This window comes from Pelodiscus sinensis, chromosome 1 (assembly GCF_049634645.1).
Source record: "Pelodiscus sinensis isolate JC-2024 chromosome 1, ASM4963464v1, whole genome shotgun sequence".
Taxonomy (NCBI): domain Eukaryota; kingdom Metazoa; phylum Chordata; order Testudines; family Trionychidae; genus Pelodiscus; species Pelodiscus sinensis.
The window spans coordinates 130,880,016-130,898,894 of record NC_134711.1 but is presented as its reverse complement, the minus strand read 5'-3'; the positions used below and the strand labels follow the sequence as shown (position 1 = coordinate 130,898,894).

The 18,879-nt window shown below is 41.3% G+C and overlaps 1 protein-coding gene across 5 annotated transcripts in view; it reads right to left on the bottom strand.

Moving 5' to 3' along the window:
- Positions 1-217: 217 nt before the first annotated feature.
- Positions 218-18,879, bottom strand: part of FAR2 (fatty acyl-CoA reductase 2) — a 241,065-nt gene continuing 222,403 nt past the window's right edge. For 4 of the 5 annotated variants that reach the window (XM_075901421.1, XM_075901403.1, XM_075901416.1 and 1 more), the window contains exons 9-12: positions 14,940-15,111; positions 12,663-12,792; positions 8,773-8,900; positions 218-6,950 (exon numbers count right to left, since the gene is read on the bottom strand). In XM_075901421.1, the coding sequence (XP_075757536.1) occupies positions 6,788-6,950; positions 8,773-8,900; positions 12,663-12,792; positions 14,940-15,111 (593 nt within the window). In that variant the 3' untranslated portion in view covers positions 218-6,787. The remainder of the gene's footprint in view (positions 6,951-8,772; positions 8,901-12,662; positions 12,793-14,939; positions 15,112-18,879) is intronic. The other variant, XM_075901429.1, reaches the window with a different exon arrangement.

The window sequence follows — 18,879 nt, the reverse complement described above, 5'->3', positions numbered from 1 at the left end:
ACCCTGTTAGTCACTGGAGCTGGGGGGGAGAGGGGAGGGGAGGGTTAGGGGTGGGACAAAAGGTGGCTATAAATAATGGCACATGGGAATATAGCCGAGAACATTCTGAAGCTGCATCCTACCCTCAGACTAGTAAGAAAGGAGATGCATCCTTTAAAGATCATATGTAGTGTTCTGAAAGGATCCAAAGGATAGGAAACAATCATGAGACACAATGCAGGTTGGAAAGCCATTTTTATTTTATCATTAAAATATTTTTTCTGACAGTTTCCCATCACTAAACACAGGATTGATTGCAAAAACTGTAAAAAATTGATCATTTTGTACTTAAAGATGCACTGTTTACTTTTTTCTCCACAAGATTAATTTTAATGTATAGGACACACCTCCTTTGCATAATGTTTATGTGCTGATATATCATCACTTTGCATACAGCCACCTTGCAATTCATGCAAGCTTACAAAAAGTACAACCTGCACTGCATAGGGACTTGGCTTTACTATGTTTGGTCCTTTTCTTGACTCACATCAGGAAATAAAGCAAGCATGAACAGGTTGGGGTTGTTAAGAGAAATCTCTGCAATTCAGACTGTTCGAGGGCAGATGTCCAGAATTCACTAGAGTTAATTTTGAACAGCCTAAATGACATAAAGGAGGTCTCTGTGGCCCAGATCCTCAAGGTAATTAGGATCCTAACATCCATTGAAACCAGTGGAATTTAGGAGATTAAACACCTTTAAGGAGTTGGGCCTCTGCTCACATTTTAGACACTATAAACCTGTGAGGAAGTCACACCTCTCTTTCTATGCAGATGTCCTAAGAGATTATTGATGAACCCATACCATTTGGAGACCTTGAGATCCCAAGTTCTAGGCCAAGCTGATTTTCCAGAATGAGGCCTTCAGTTGAGGAAAACTGAGATCTGTTTTGCATGTAAAATGGCCCTTGCCTGCTAGTACTTCTATTATCTCGAGTAGGGCACATTTCATATAGTCCACCTGATTATGTCACCATTTGTAAGTGGCTGCAACTGAGTCAGAATCTAAGCATGAAGTCACTTCAAACTGTGTTCAGGCATTGCACTTGCCCTAGGTCCTCTGGCCTTTTTTTGGGAGCAGGCCACACCTATTGCTAGATTAAGAGTAGGAGCTATCTTATTGTTTTAACGTGGAGATGTCTTTCTGCACTTTTGGACATAAATTTAGAGCCTGGGTCTCATTTTCAGGATTATGAAAATAATCTTAAAGTGGGATTATATTACATCTATACTGGTTTTAAGATGCCAGAGTGATGCAAATTGGCTCTAGCATAACTGAGAATCAAATCCTGAATTTCTAAACTCACATAAGGTATCTTTGGGCAGCTCCTCAGCTGGTGGAAATTGTCATAGCTCCAGAGAAGTCAGCAGAGGCATGACCATTTACACCGTGCTGAAACAATGTCCCTTTTGCTTTATAGGTATAAGGGTGTTTAGTGGGCACCCATTTAATTAAAAACCAGTAAGGATGCTCAAAGCCATGCTCTTTCCCAAGCTACATGTAGAAATGTTCCTCTTATATCCCTTTTTGCAAACTGGAACTGTTTAGCTGCCTTTTGTCTCCTGAATCCTGTAGGTGGCTTGAGCTAAGTTCCTATAAAACTTACGCTTTTCCACCCCCAAGCTTTGGAATGGTTAAGAAGTATATGGAAAAACATCATTGTTTAAAGTAACATTTCCTTAGCAACTCCAGTAGATTAACAATAGTAACAACTATTTTAAAGTACTTTGTTTATTAAGTGTTTAACATAAAATTAATATTAGCAGTTTTATGGCTGAGATTCTTGTGTTCTGTGACCATACAACTCTGTACAATATGAGAACTCCAAACATTACACCCTTGAGTTAGAAACTTCATAAGTAACTTTTATAACAGTAAATTGTCTCATAGGTAAGTGTACAGAAATATCAGTTATTACCATATAAACTTTGGGCAGTGGGACAATAAATATTTTGCTATGAAGTGGGTTCATTCTATAGTCAAAATTATGTATAGTGATCAAGAAACACTATATAAGCTGTTTCATTTTTTATAGTACTCTGTTGAAAAAAAATCACAATTTATTTCTTTAGTAACTGAGAAACTGGATAGTACCCTTTTTTAATCTGTTAAACTATTCCTAGTATGAATATGCTTTTATTTGTCCTCAAGTAAGTTTTTAATCACCTTTTTACCAAGGTTTAGCACCATTTAGCAAGATCATTACTGGTAAGTTTGCTGGGAATGTACAATATATTATCTATTCCATGCTAAAATACAAGGCCCAATTGAACAAAAAGTTCATCTTTGTTGTCTGCAGTACAACTTCAGTGCAGAAGTAGCAACAATATGCTTTAAATCATGAAGCCGCAGTTTACTTACAAACAAAAAATCCCTCCCCTCCCCTCTGCATAAGGAGTAATGAATGATGACTGATTATTTAATAGTAATGGTAAAAGTTATTTTTTTACAATGGGAAAGTAGGAGGGGTTTTGACTTCATCTTAATTTGACTTAGAACATCACACAATAATTGGTTACAACCTAGTATTTCAAAAAGCTCAGATTGTTGTAACATTTCTGGATGTTATGTGAGGCTGAAAATGTATAAATGTACATACAGACATGTATATACACATACATTGAGGTGCCTCAGGTGATCTTGAAAATATTGTGAGGGATGCCTAAAGCAGCAGCAGCAGCAGCAGCAGCAGCAGCAGCAGCAAGTGTCCCTAAGAAAATACGGTCTGGTTGTCAAGCTTTCCTGCACATGTATTGAAAAACCTCATTTTGCAGCAAATACTCTGGAAATAAATTGACTTGTCAGTCAAATGACATGTTCAGATTTTGGGGATTTCTTAGTAGGGGTATTTAATTAAAAGGCATACAACTTGTTATTTGCAAGCTAACAGCTTATGACAGACTCCTCATATATGGAAACTTTTTGCCAGTGAAATGATATTTAGTGTTCCATAGCTTTTATCTGTCACTCATCTTATAGCTATAGCCTATGTGTGTATGGACTAAAACCAGAGTGCAGCAGATACAGTACAGCAGCAGTGTGCCACAGGTTGGTTCCCCGAGTAACTGACAACACTGCAGCATTCTGTTACAATCTGATGTGGTAAGGACAGGATAAGCTCTCTGGCTACAAACAGTAACTGACCCTATCCTGTTTTGTGATGATGCGCCAAATAAACTCTCATGATTGTACAGTAAGCTGTCTGTTTATAAAGGGCAGCTGGGGAAGATTCTAGACATGTGCTAGGATGTTGCAGAGTCCCACCTATGGTGAAAAGTAGCTGGATGTAGCTCTGACCGTAACAAAATGATACGGGTAAGTGATGTAATTTACTTTCTCATCTCTTCTTCCCCCAGAACTAAGCATTCTGCCTCTGCAAAAACCTCTAGCCCACGTGGCCTCAGATCATAAGGACACTTTTGGCCTATTTCTGCAACCTTCCCTTTTGGTGAGTAGTGTACTCGTGACTCATAGCACTGGAAGGAATTGTTATAAGTTTATTCAACCGGAATGCAGCTTTGGTCAACCCAAAACTATTCACGAATGGGGGACACATAATTTTGGCTGCAAGAGCAAGTGGTGGAGATGGTACTGCTGCTATTTTCCCTCTCCCTTCATACTCTTTTGTCCAGTGGTTGAGGCACTCACATGGGAGGTGGAAGACCTTAATTGAAATCCCTGCCCTGGAAAGGACCCACAGTGGCCTTTTTTTGTTCAGCTTACCAAAAATTCCAAACACTTTCACTTTGTTTGACCCAAGCTAATTTTTTTACACCAAAGTGAGAAATCAATTATTTGTGCAGCTGTACTCAGGAGTGTAATGCCACTAAATCAAAGTGCTATTTCCTATAGCTCTCATTAAAACAAATTGGATTTGGCTTCACTTTGTCAAAAGGAAGGAGCGGGCAGGAAAAGCAAGCAACTCTTTTTTTTAAAGTGAGAACTTCTCCAGGGCTTTGAGTTCATGGAGAGGGAGTTGCTATATAATGATGAGCACAGCATTTGGAGGCCATTGCAAAAACTCCAACGATCATAGGTGCAAGGATGTAAAGATCTCAAGAGCCCAAGAAGATCACTGCAAGCCTGAGCTGAGTGGGAATTTCTAATGTATCATGAAGGTAAGCACCCAAACACCTTGGGCCAGAGATGTGTTTGCAGAGCTTCTCTGGGAACTTTCTGTGGACCAGACAATGAGGAGATGATGTCGTGAACCACATGAAAGATTTAGAGGCATTAGTAACCACACTAGAAAGGCAACACAGTTCAGGGGCTATTTGCTGGCAATGCTGGTCCTCTGTTCACATGGGCACTGGAAGGGCTATGATTTACTGTAGCTATTTGTTTCTTTTTATTGGCGCTTGGACTTTGTAAACCCTGTGCAAGTGTCAATGAACTGACCTAATTAGCATCCTTCACTGACCTTTTCTAGTGATTTTTTTTTCAAAATGACCCCAGTTTGTTTATTTTTAACCTATTGTTTTGTCTTGTGTACAAGTAATGAGGATACAGTGTTTTAAAGCAGCAGGATGAATGGGTCACTCGATTATTAAAATAAAGGAGTGAAAGGAGCAGGTCTACCTGATAATGGATCCTGCAGAGAGCCCTACCTCATTCCATGTGGACCTGACAATCTAGGCGCATTCACTCAGTAGCTGTGTGGGTGAGACATCCAAGTACAACACACCTTTCACTTTAAACACTGCTAAAGAGTCATAGCACATGGCTTGCCATATTCAGAGATAGAAAACCACACCTCCTGATTGCAAGAACAGCAGCTATTTCAGTAGAATGCAGTACCTGCCACTGAATTTGTCTGTCTTACGCCACCTGAAAAAAATGTGGCTAACAGTAAAGCTTTGTATTTATATAGCACTTTATCATCTTAAAACCTCAACACACCTTCCAAAGTGGTTAAGCATTAGCATCCTATTTTTACACTTGACGTAGATACAGAGCAATTTGTATGATGGATACTGTGGTCTAGTGTGAAAAGAACTGGTTTTTACTATTTCAGAGAGCTGGAGAGGAAGGGGGAGGGGTCTGTTTTTGGATCCACCATAAGCCTACTTTGGCCACTTGCTTAAACTCTGTTGTTCTCATTTGGAAAATGGGCCCACAGAGGATGCAAAAGAAATGGTAACTTTACTAGTTCTTTTCACTTTTTAAAAGGAAAATATTGCCTGTATCCATGATATTTTCTTCCATTACCTTCACTGATATAAAAGCTGATATAATTTTGAAACAGCCATTTCATAGACAATTGATTATTCTTGGCCTTGAAAACTGCCTCTGGTATCAAAATTTTGTGATGCATTGTTACTTGCTCAGACAGGCAGAAGGACACAAAGTTAGACAGATTGGAAATTTGCAAACATTTTTAAAAAATGCTCACTCATTTCATGCAAAATATAAAGAAAATGTTCCAGTTGTCAATTAATTAGACAATTATTAAATAACTCAAAGCTTAATTTTTTTTTGGCACAAAAATCAGCCTTTCAGTGGGACATTAGTTGCAGCACCTTGTGTGTCTTATAAGCTTTCAACAAGCCAATCGAGAGCATTATGCTCTTATGTATTTCATGCACAATTCCTCTCCTACAGAAGTCAACAAAAATAGTGCTGTCAGCCATGAAAACCGGATTGGCCCCTTAACTCACAGTGACAGCAATGGGAGGAGGATCAGGCTGCATCATTCAAAACAAATTCTTAACAACTTTGCTTAATTGCACTTTTTTCAACATAGCAGGTGCATACATTTTCAAGGGTATTTAATTATATGGAAAGTTTGAAAGGGGAAGTAATCAGCTGTTTTTCAGCTAGACAGAAATGTTAGCCAAAAATCAGAATGTCAAAGCTTGGTGATATTTTTTAAGTGACTCTGATTCAAAAACACCTTTATTAATTTTCTACAAGCTTTGCACAAGTATTCTCCTTCGTGTTCTGAAAATACAGCAACTCAGGCCACACAAATTTTCCAAGCAAGAGCTACAGACGTGATAAAAGAGAGCTCTTTAATGGAAGCCAAATTAGAGAGAGACTAATGCCTCTCCATGATCAAGTCACGTGTGTGTGTGTGAGGTTTTTTTGTCAGCATGAACACAATCTAGCTTCTGTATACTTCTTCAATGAAGGCTTGAAAGTATCAGTTCTTAGCAACATAAAAGAGATCTAAACCACATTCATCAGCCATCCACAGTTTACTTTTTTCATTACTTAGCTTTGAGTGACATGGAAAACATCATTTCATAATCTAATCAAATATTTGGTCCATTTGGTTTAATTGAGCTAGTCTTTATGAATTGCATTTAAGAAAACTTCTCACTGATTTATTTCTTTGATATTCCCTTGTCCCGTCATATTTCTTTCTTAATTTCTATGCCGTTAAAGTCTGGAACTACTAAAGAGGGAAATGGGGATGAGAGTGTCTAGGTCTTACACTTTGGATAGAAACATGGCAGCTTTGGTTAATCAATCGTCTTACACATAGAAACTAGACAAGACACCTAGAATGACCAGTGCCTAAAGCTTTAGTTATGGCTTTAAATTAGCCTGGTCCTATGGAGGAAAGACCATCACACATGTTAAAGCATTAGTAAAAAGATAATTGTGATCGGATTAACAGGACAGATGGACTGCAGGCTGCTGTTCGTGGTGGTGAATTCCTTGCTACTTTCAAGCCCAGATGCCCACAGATGCTGTTTAGAGGAGAGGAAGGTCCTTTTGGAAGAGGTTGACTGCTGATGGACTATTTCAATGTCTGAGGGTGCTTGATGCCCTGAAATAGGAAAGGAATTTATAGCAGAGGCTCACAACGAAGTACCAGATGTTGCGAGCCATCTGTGACCTTGCAATGAAAATGCGCCAGATGATCACAAGGAGGGTGGTGTTGAATGCATACTGGATGTTCCTTAGCCTGACAAACAAAAGAGAAGGACATTAAGAAAAATTACTTAAAACAATACTTCAGATGCAGCCTGAACATCTTTGGATCAGACTTGAAGAAGAATTTCTGCATTGCAGAAGACTTTAAAAGTGATTTTATTTATAAAAAGGAATGATATTCTTCCCCTCCCCACCTTTACTGTTTACTCAGAAGCATTTTGGTGCCTAAACAGGTGTTGCCTTTGTGTTTCAAAGTCACCTCCTCCTTCGCGACCTTGCATTGAAATTATAATGTAACGAATGCAGTGATGTGATAGATTCAGCTACACCAGCATGCCCCACGTTTCTTGGATTCCATATATTCTGAATTCAGATCAGAACTGAGTCTGAATTAACCCTGACAGTTGATTTCCTAGGGATGGACAAAGATGTTCTATTGTCCATGTTTTAATCATATGTGACAGCAACTTTTAAAAATGTTGAAAATGAGGTTTTGGTAACTGGCTTATGGGATGTTTGCAGGGATTGACAAAGTGACTCTTTAGTGGGTTTATTCCTTCCTCTTTGACACATCTCAGTCTGGTATTGTCAGGCAACTGTTCATCCTCCCCAGGGGTCCATTTTCAGGGTCTAGCAGCAATCTGTTTTTTCTCGGCCCTGGATCATTGCAAATGTAAGGAGATTGTAAAATGATTTAGGCTAAGATGTCATTATTATGATTATCATATTAATCTCCATGCCTGCTTTTTGTCAAACAAAGATTATACAGTTCTCTACATTCCTTACTTTCCCAGAGTCTGATCAAGATGAAGATCAGCATAAAGCAAAGTAGATGTGATCTAGCCTGGTCAAGATAGCTTAGTCTTTTTTGTGTGTGCACTTTGTTTTGATATTTTGGCTTATACTGGTAGTGATGGAGTTTGTACTACCCATTTGTCTTACATGTTCCTGATTTATTATAGAAGCACTTAGATGTGAGGATTATCAATCTTTAAAAATGACACAACAAATTAATGATTCATTTATGACATCCCAGCAATGGCAACAGCCCGTTTTATACTTGTAGCTTCACAACAGCCAGCATTTTCCCGAGTGCAAAGTGCTGTTCCTTGAAGGACATAGCATTGGTCCTCCAGCATAAGCACCTCTGGCCCCCTTTTTGTGGTTTTTGGCACTTCTGGGTATTTGGTCTGGAGGAGATGAGACGGGCTTACACTTTTCTTAACTGAAAAAGGGAACCCGAGATCTTTCATTCACAATGTGTTAGAACTTCATAGCTTCTAATCCCAAAATACCAAATCCAGTTTAGAAAACTCTATTTGATCTAGGAATGTGAGTCAGGGAATAAAGGTAAAATCGCCTCAATCTCCAGAACAAGCGCATTTCTACATTCTGGTTTGAAGTTTTATGCAACCTTTGGACATTGTCATAAATCTTTAGGCATTTGTTAAAATTAAGAACTGCCCCTTGCTTTTGTTTTTCTTGTCCTGAATGAACTGAACTGTAATGCCTCTCTGCCACTTTAGGGTGGGTAACTCAGTGGTGAGGAGGGTAGGCTACTAGCCTCCTAATAGAATGTGCTGCTGCTGGACCATGGGACCTGTCCACCCCCTCCCCCCCATAAGATTGGCAAGGAAATATTAGGCCAGATTCTTAGTTGATGTAAGTAGGGAGCTATGCCTTTCTTATCTTGAAGGAGCTCATTCACAACTTGGCACGGGTTTGATTCACCTGGCCTTGTCCCAGGAACCATATCTTTCAATTAAATATGAAACCCTTGTCTTAAACACCCTTATACACAGCTATCCAAGGCAGCCAGGGGCCATTGCCACATTTGACCATACGTGGCTTACTTTCGTAAGTGCTGCTTTGCTGCAGGAATCCCAGACATGTCCTCATTCAGCAGATACTTCTTCGCACCTATGCAATAATTTTCAATGTATTCTGACCAATGCAGCTGGCGCACATCAAAGTTGAATAACTGGAATTAAAGAAAAGGGAAGTTTATTAAAGACCACAGTCCAATTTTCAGTAAAAGAGCAAAGCTGTGATCCTGAACTGAGCTCCACTTGGAACAAAGCCTGTGCCTAAAGATTTCCAAACCACGAGTTTCAACTGAAGGAATGAGCAACTCTACTCCAGCTCTATCCTACTACTCTTCATTAGAGTTCCCTAAGCTCTGCTTTCAACTCACAGCTTAGGGAACTCTGGCCTTTAGAAACTGGAGATTTCCAGCCAATGGTGCTACATATAGTTATCTATGTTTTTAGTGTGACTAAAGAAAATACTATCGTCCTGTAACAGATGCTGCATATTGAGAATACTTCAAAAGGTCCTGTTCTCGTATCATACTGGGGTTATATTTGTAATGAAAATACAGACATACTGAATACTCAGGGTCACTCAGTGTCAATAGTACAGCTGGGCAGAGCTACATTCTCTTTCAGCATTTGTTGCTCCAGAAATCCAAGACATTGTTCAATCAGACAAATTGATGTCAAACAACTGAATTGCTAATGACATATAGTTTCATACTTTGAGATTTTAAATGCAACAAGTATCAGCAATGCTCTCAGGGGATTGTAGACCTAAGCGATTGTATGTCTATGGAACAGGTTAATCAATAAAGTATAAAGAGAAAGTGCTTTGATTAGCAGAGAGAACTGCTAATTGTGAAGCAGGGCTTTATGCATGAATAAGAAGAGAGCTGATGTGGCTCCACGGAAGTATTTTCAAGGAAGATATGCAGACGCAAACTCTTTCACTCGCAATGCCATCCAGCCCTTCCAGCTTGAGGCATAAGCAGTGGCATCAGCCTGGTTCCGAGCTAGACAAGAACTCCGCATATAGCCATAGAAAACAGGAAGATGACATAGTTATACCTGGAATTAGCTACCTTCCTGGATCCATGGTATAGGAGTTCCATGTCTTGTGAGGCATTGTACCACATCTCCCATACTGGGGATCCATATGAGAATTTCACAAAGAACTAGACTAATTCTATTTGATCATGGAGTCCTGTCTCTCTGCACATATATGATATGTATGCTGAAACTCAGCCTAGATTCTTCAGACCTGTTGCTTATCTAATCATTACTGCCCCACTCCTATGCAAAAGTACTTAAACCAATAGAGAGTATGTTAGGTTTTGACGTCCTGCAGTTACTGCTCTAGGGCTGTTCAAATCCAGGACATGTTCATACTGTATGTTCTCTCTGGCTAAGACACTGTACTATTTTCTCAAGTATTGTACTGGAAGCCCTGTCCAACTCCTGCTGAGCTCGATGGAAAAAAGTCTGTAACTGGAGGGTCTTCAAGTATTCCAAATATACAGTATTCCTGTTTGTAGTCCAAATATTTGTGCGCATGGGTGCCATGTGCAAGCTCTGAAAGATTTCTGAAGTATTGCCTGTGGAACTGTACATTTGTCATGCTGTGTCTCAGGTGAGGTTATATTAGGTTGTGCAGGTCAACATCTCTTCAGTCACTCTTACCACTGAGTCCACAGCAGAGAGGAAGGAGGACAGGTATTGAAATACAAATAGTGATTGCACATCTGAAACCACAAATTACAGGAAGAGACAATGTGTGGGGAGAAGCACAATGGATCATATGGTCCTCCTCCCCCCAAGATGCTGCTTGGCTTGTACCGAGCATGCTCACATGGACCAAGCAGACTCAGTAACATTTGATGAAGCCTTTGCCCTCACTCGGTCCCCTCCCCCACTATCAGCTGGTACAGGTACTCTCTGGAGACGCAAGTAAACTGTGTTTTTTTAAAGTGGTGGTCCCTATATGTATTCCAAGTGTGGGTGAGTACTGAGCAGTGATCAGCATGGAGAAGGGGGTGAGGATGCAATAGAGAGCATAGCCTGCAATATGGCATGGCCCATTGAAGCATCTTCCACAGTGTCTTGGGGGATGGTGTAATGGGTGGTGAAGATATGTACTGAATGCCATGTTGCTGCCCAGTAGATGTCATAGAATCATAGAACTGTACAGAAGCTCTAGAGCAGGGTTGGGGAACCTAAGGCCCAGGGGCTGGATGCAGAGCACACAAAATCTACTAGCTGCCCCTCTTCTCCTCCCCCCCCCCCATCTCTGGTGTGTAAGGGGAATGTGGGGATAGGCTCTCTCCTCAGTTGGGGGTCATGTCAGTGAGAGTGGGTTTTTTCTTCTGTTTTGTGTGGCCCCCCACTGATTTTTCTGTGGGCCAGAGGTCCCCAAAAAAGGTTCCCCACCCCTGCTATAGAGGTTATCAAGTCCAGGCCCCTGCTCTTATGGCAGGACCAAGCACCATCCTTGACACGTGTGTAATCTACTCTTAAAAATCTCCAATAATGGAGATTTCGCATCATCCTAGGCAATTTATTCCGGTGCCTCGCCACTCTGACAGTTAAGAAAAGTTCTCCTTAATGTCCAACCTAAACCTCCCTTGCTGCAGTTTAAATGCATTGCTTCTTATCCTGTTCTCAGAGGTTAAGGAGAACCATTTTTCACCCTCCTCCATATAACAAACTAAAACTGTTGTATCCCTTCTCAGTTTTCTCTTTTCATCCAGGCATTTGAAACCCCTCCCAGCTTAGTATCATCGGCAAACTTTATAAGCGTACTCTCTGTGCCATCATCTAAATCATTGATGAAGATACTGAATAGAACTGGTCCCAGGACTGATCCCTGTGGAACCACTGATAACTACACTCTGGAAATGGTTATCCAAGCGGTTATATACCTACCTAATAGTTACACTGTCCAAAAAAGCTATCAGATTTGTTTGGCAAAGATTTGTTGTTGACAAAATCCATGCTGTTACTTATCACCTTGTAATCTTCCAAATGTTTGCAAAGATGTCCTGCCAGGCAACATCTGCTAGGGAGGTAGAGGTGGCTACTTGTGTCTGCATCGAGTGCACCATAATTTTGCCAGGTGGCAGGATGCTGGAAAATGTGTAGCATTCCTAGATACCGATTTTGAGATTCACTGGGAGGAGAGTGCTTGGCCCTTGAGTCAGTCAGCAATAGAAATTAACAATTTTGTTAATATGCAGAAGACATACATACTGTGGAAGCGGAATACTAGCACATGGGAGATGTTGATGGACTGGATTCTCCTATCTGCAGGGGAGAAGTGTGGCTTAGGATGGAAGACACAGGTCCCCTTTGGGAGGAATGTGGGATGTAGTTGCAAGGAAGCTTTGAGTTTATGAAACATAGTGTAAGTGTGGGGGTAAAGGGTCAGCCATCATGGCTGCTAGCTTGCTGATCCACTGAGCCAAAGTGATGGCCACAAGGAGGATTACCCTTCACAGAGAGATGTGAGAGGGAGCATGCTGCTATTGGGTTAAAAGGTGGAGAGGACAAAATAAAGATCTCAAAGAGTCATGGGTTTTAGGACTGGTGGGAAGCTATTGAAAAGACTTTTCATCAAGTGAACAGCCGCGGGTTGAGTAAACACCGAGTGCCATCTTCAGTGATTGAGCCATCTGCTTTTGCAATGCAGAAAAGGAAACATCCTTCTAAACAAAAAGGCTCATACAAGACTAATTAACAAACCTGTGGAGGGGGATGGGGATAAATTATTTCTCTTTCTTTCTAAGAAGTATTTTCAATGCTGACCATCCCTGGAAGATGCTATGTGAAGGCTCACTCATAAATCAAGTATGATGGGCTGGAAGACTGGAGGTGAACACAGCTATGGCTGGAAATACAAGCAATTAAGCATTAGTGGCAATAGGTATACTTACTCTCCTGTCCTCTGGACTGAGCTGGGCCATTAGCATGTTCATATTATCAGAAGACCACTCCCAGGACTGACAGGTAAAATATTCCAGCAGCATCATAGACTTGTGCAGCCGATTGAAGATCTTCATCATCCTGAAACAGTGCAGAAGTGTCTGAACCATGCAGAGCTACAGCAGCTCATATAAGGAAACAAGGAGAGTTAGCTCTGATCCGATTAACATTTCAGTCAGGGCTCACCTACTCTATAGAATAGGTTGCCCCGTGGAGTTTCATGCCATAGTTGCTTTTTGCTAGCTATCATGCATCTGAGCTTTGGGATTCAGACGTCCAGCAGCATCATATGCTCTTCAGCAGGCTGAGAACTTGCTTAGTAAGTATTTAACAATCCCAACTGAGGCCCTGATTCTGCAGCCGGCTTCTCAAAGACAGGCCCTGAAAAGATCACTACTGACTTCCGAGAGACTCAGATGAGTATGAGGGTGTAACTACAGTTGCAGGATCATGGCCGAATTTACTAGCTTGAACCAAATAATGGGAACAAGCTGACTAATTCCTAGGTAGCTTTGCATATTAGAGAGAGCATTACATAACTCCAGTTTTCAGATATCAGGACAGAGGAATTCTGCAATTTTACTATGGCTCTAAGTGCAACAATTGACACATTTCCCCCAGGACTAAGATATATACATTTCCTTTGTTTTTTAGGTTGAATTTTCACTCTGCAGATGATCACTGTGATGGATCTTCTGGAATTCAATTTAGTGAATCTAGTTAAGACACCCTAAATTGATCTTAGAGGATGCCTCCGCAAGCATCCGGCACTCCTGCTCTTGCGAAGAGTAAGGGAAGCTATGGGAGCCTTTGCTCTCATCAACCTCCCATTGTGGGAACGCCACCAAGCTCAGCTTAAGATAAGCCAACTCCAGCTATGTACATACCTCACACTGAGCTTCCAAGCTAGTGTAGACCTGGCCTAAGTGCTTGCTCACTGTGAATAGGCTGCACATAACCAGTGTTTCCTCTAATTTTTTATGTCCATGTGCAGTAAATGCAATATTGGTGCACATAACAAAATTCATTCTGCACATGGACAATCTGTTGTGGGGTGGGGCCGAGAGATTTAGGATGTAGGAGGGAACTTGGCTAAGGGGTTATGGCTGTGCCTGGGTGTGTGGCATATGGGATGGGGATGGGAATAAGGGGTTTGTGTACAGGTTCCCTTGGGAGAGACTGTCTCCCTAGTCATCTCTCGTAGCAGCTCTGGGCTAGGTGAAAGGTGCTGCTCTGTTGGCCATGCCAACTCCAGTGAAGTTGGGCTCGGCTGGGGGAGAGATGCCTCTCCCCAGCTATGGCAGGTCCATGCTACTTGGGACAGTGAGACACAATTTTGAGAAGGTGTGTCTCCACCATCTGTGGCAGCTCCACCCTGGGGGATGAGGAACACCCTCAAGAGGCATGTTCAAAGTTAGAACACCACGTGGAGCCCAGAGCCAGCGGGAAGTCCTGCTGACTCTGGGCTTCACGTGGGCACTCCCTCTTTGAAATGGGCTCAGAGTCCCATGCTGGTCCCAGGCTCCATGCTGCGCTTCCTCTTTGAAATGCACAAGAGCCCCTGGAGCCTGGGTTCCATGCAGCGCTGTCGCTTTGAAATGCCATAAGGCGCCATCAAAGTGGCAGCACTATATGGAGCAGCTGAGGCCGGACTTCGTGCGGTGCTGCTGCTTTTAAGTACCCTCCTGTTTCTCCCCCACCTTGCTGCTTCTATCTGGTAGAGGCAGCGGAGGGGAGGGAAGGGGGAGGAAAGGGAGTGACTAGTCACTTATCCTGTTGACTATTCGATAGGCATTTGCTTATCGTATAGCCGTCTAGTCCTTTACATCCATAATTTATGCCCAGTTTTTTATGAGTCCTAGGGGCATTCCTGAAGTTGGGGATAACTGGGACTCTAGGGGTGCGTCTAGACTGGCAAGATTTTGCGCAAGAGCACTGACGTTCTAATGTAAGAATTCAGTGCTTCTTGCACAAATATTTTGACGTTCCCACTCGGGGATAAGCCCTCTTGTGCAAGAATACTTACATATAATGGGCTGTGCAAATGGGGCTCCATTCTTTCTTTCTTGAGTAAATGGCTCAAGAGTAATACTGGAGAAAGGAAGGGGACCAAGAACTTTAAAGCGAGAAGAAATATTGAAGGGCTCATTTTCTCAGGATACATGAGCATCCTTCTCCTCTATGATATTTTTAGGTCTGAGGCTATACGGATTAGTGCAACTTCTCACCTGGGCTTTCTTCCTGTTAACCTCATGTACAAGTCATAGAGCATGGCTGGAGCCTTATGACTGACAGCTATCCAGTACTGGTTTATCAGGTAGTTTGAGGTCGTCTGAGCCCTGGGTATTCTGAAGGCCTGTTCAAGAGGGTTCCTCTTGAATGTGGATATGACATGGTATCCTGTAAGAAAACAAATGTTTTCAATTAGGCATGCACCACTTTTAGAACAAGTGCTATGTGCATACCAATGTGCTCAAATCTATTAATACCACTGGGCAATAACTTAATAGGAAAATAGCTGGATTAAATTATTTACATTTTGTCAGGGGAGAAAGATGGCTGTTTCATGCTGATTAACTCATGAAATGAGCAAAACTTGACCATTAACTTTAAATTGTGATTGCATTTCTTAAGAGAACTTTCATTTTCAAAAATCCTAGTGCACATATTGGGCTATACTGAGCAGAAACAATTAGCATAGCTGTATGTTCTATGTGCTATATATTCTGAAAATCCTCCTCATTGCTCCTGCAGGGAAAAATTGGTTTAGGGTGCAGTCATCAGCTACACCACAGATTCTTGAGGGATTTTGTTGTTTGTGCAACAACAAAGTTAATTCCATTATAGTCATAATCCATGGTGCCTGAGAAATGAGACTAAAATGGCAACTGTTGTATTTAGATCACATACTAAGGATACGTCTATACTTAAAATATTAAAATGACACCGTGACAGTGTGGCAGCTGTGCCAATGTTGTGCTTCAGTGGCGACAGCTATACCCCTGTGAATTTTCCTGAACACTCTTGGGCTATTCAAAATCTGCATTTGGTCATTTGTTCCTCCACATATATGCGAGCTAACATATAGTAGTTCCATATTTCAGACTGAAGCAATCTCCAGATCCCTGTCTGGCTTTCTTTCCCTCCCCATTAATCCCACTTTCGAGTAATTATAAAGCTGGGTGGTGGGTTAGGAAAAGAAGAATTCTGGATAATTTGATTAGGTATTAAAAAATCTTGCCAAGTACTGGAGCTTGGAATTTAGGGATATAAACCAACCAAGGTGAACGGAAGGCTAAAGTGTTGGATGTCACAATGCATCGACACTGAAGGCAATGTCCAGGCTGTATCTTTTACAGTGTCTAGCATATGGGTGCTCAGCAAATAATCATGAGGCATACCTAATACTATGTAAGAATCTGTGCATCAGGTGGGAAATCCCATGAATTTTGCTCCTTCTTCTTTAACAAGGCTCTTTAAGTCCTGAGCAGTGTTCCAGTTTCAGAGTTTATTTAGCTTCTCCTTTTCCTAATGCAAACCCACATATTTTATTTGCTGGCAGTGATATCCTGTAGCTGTGGTAGAGCTTTGATACCATCAAGCAGCAAGTGTTTAGAGCATCATCTGCTTTTATTTAAACCCAAACTTTTGCAAATCCAGTTTTCAATCATAAACAGATTTAGGGGGTATTCTTTTGGAAACCGTCATTTAGCTCTCCCCCCTCAAACTACTGTTGCTAGCCTTGATTTTCTGCACTTTAAAAATGTAACAAAAAATTGCATTTTTGGTCATATTTTTAAAATGCAGCCAATGTCATTTCAAATCACATACCATACATTGAATCTGGGCAAATCAGCAATGCCTTCCCTATGTTAGCTAATTAAGGCTTCCAGCAAAACAGCTGTATCGACAGTGCAGCACGATTCCTTCTTGATGTGGAAATCATGTTTAACAAAAGGCAGAGGAAAGACAAGAGAGAAAATAAAAAAGCAATAGGTAAACCTCATCCTTGTATTGTTCTAGTAAAAACTTGAGATGACTATGAGATGGCCTACCTGAAATTCTCAGTGAAAGGTGTTTTAGTGATTGATAGAAGATATAAAACCATGCTACATAATTGGCACAACTGGTGCTGTGGCCAATTTATGATCAAAACCATCTTATTCTATCTGGTAAAAAGATAGAATAGCTTAATTCCTACCTCTAATTTCTTTCTCTCAAAACTTCTAGTGGGGAGACCACAGCCCTTATTTCACGGAGTTGCTGCATTCACATATATAGTACATTTACTAGCCTCTATATGCCTACACATGTTGCATTGGACTTTCAGATATGCTCTGGCCTAGATTTTCAAAAGAGGTCTGCGTACTGAGCACTTTGGGGAATCTGAGCTTTATTTACATGCATAAAGGGGAGATACTTGAGCTCTTTTGAAAATGTGGCTCCAACATCTGGCCTTGAATCCTTTTGAGAATCAGACACAACAGCTCAAAATCCCAAATCAGTATAAGAGTATCATAGCTCTCAGTACAACACGGCCATTATGGACACAAATACATGTATGTCACTGTTTGTGATGGATGTAAGATTTGAGATATATAAAGACACGGGGTGTAGGAAGTATCAAAAGAGATAATTAATTTTTAGAATATTTTCTCTTACCTTGTATACCAATTCTGTTGTAAACAATGTCCAGTACCTTCAGGACCTAACCAGTCCTGGATAATGGATTTTGCTGGACCAGGGGAGCCCATTTCTGGCTCCCCCTGCCACCAGCCCCCTCCAACCGTGGTGTGGCCTGCCAGCCTCCCAGCTGGCTCCCTGCTCTCACTGGCCCCCACTATCCTCCTCGGCAGCCCTGCTGCATCCATGAACACTGGGCTCCAATTGCAACACCTGGCAGCACCACCACCTCCGAGCCCTCGTTCCTGCTGCTGTGCTGGGCTGCCCCACTATCTCTGTGCTCCCACTGCTACTGGGCTGCCCCAATACTGCGTGTGGGGCTCCCACTCCCCTGCTGGGAAGCCCCCGCTGCCGTGTATTGGGCTCCCACTGTCCTGCCAGGCTGCAGGACTCCCACACACTAGTTCTCCACTGGGCCTCTCTGGTCCTGGAATATCCATGGTCTGGCAGGACTACAGATGTTGCCAGACCAGAAAGTCCCGGTTAAGAGAGTTTCAACCTGTAATAAATGTACAAGAACTAGTTTTGCGTGGGAAAGAGGTAAATCAGGGCCTAATGTGAGCTATTCGCATTCAAGTAAATTTCAAAATGAAAAGTTGGCTCAAATCAAAATGTCAGAGTGGTTAATTTTGAAAATATCAAGTTGAAACATATAGGCTTTTTTAGGTTTTTTTTCCTCCAGTTTTTTCAACTGAAGTAATGTGTGACAAATGCATTAAAAGTTTCTGCTAAACTAAATCTGTATTTTCCAGAACTTTCTTCCCCTCCCGCAAACAAACCAACCAACATGCAGGCAAACAAAATAAAGTCCACCACACATTCTCTTTGGCCATAACATTTCATCCAGCACTAATCATAATGCATGTATACAAGAGGGCTAAATTAAAGTTGCTCAGGGAAGGCCAAGAACCCTGAGCACAAATAAAAACCCCAATACATTTACTGAAATGACACTAGGACGCCTTCCCCATGCTCTAGAAATACATTTGGAATTTCCATGGATCAAAATCAGAACACATTCTGCCAATCTCAGTTCATCAAGGAAAAAGTGGATGGATTGAAATGCATTAATATTCACACAGTGAAACTCATCTTGCAGCCAGTTTTGAATAACTGCTTTTGACTAGACGTTTCAGAACATCTAGAGTATGCTGGAGACAGCAAGATTAACCCAGTTTGATTTTATTGGCTGGACCTAAATTGCAGTAAAGCAGAACAAATCGCTTCGAGATTACTTCAGGTTAATGCTTAGCTGCCAGGCACAGATTTTGTAACAACGATAATATATAATAACAACAACAATAGAAAAGAGATACAAATATGCTTTCCAAGGCATTTTGTTATTTGGAAAAGGAATAAACTAATTTAAATAATTAGATAACCTGGCATTTAGGGCATGTCTACACATGGAAATTTAGTGAAAAAAAAAAAAAAACTATTCCAGAGCTATTAATATTATTACTCATTAGCTATTATTACCCTATT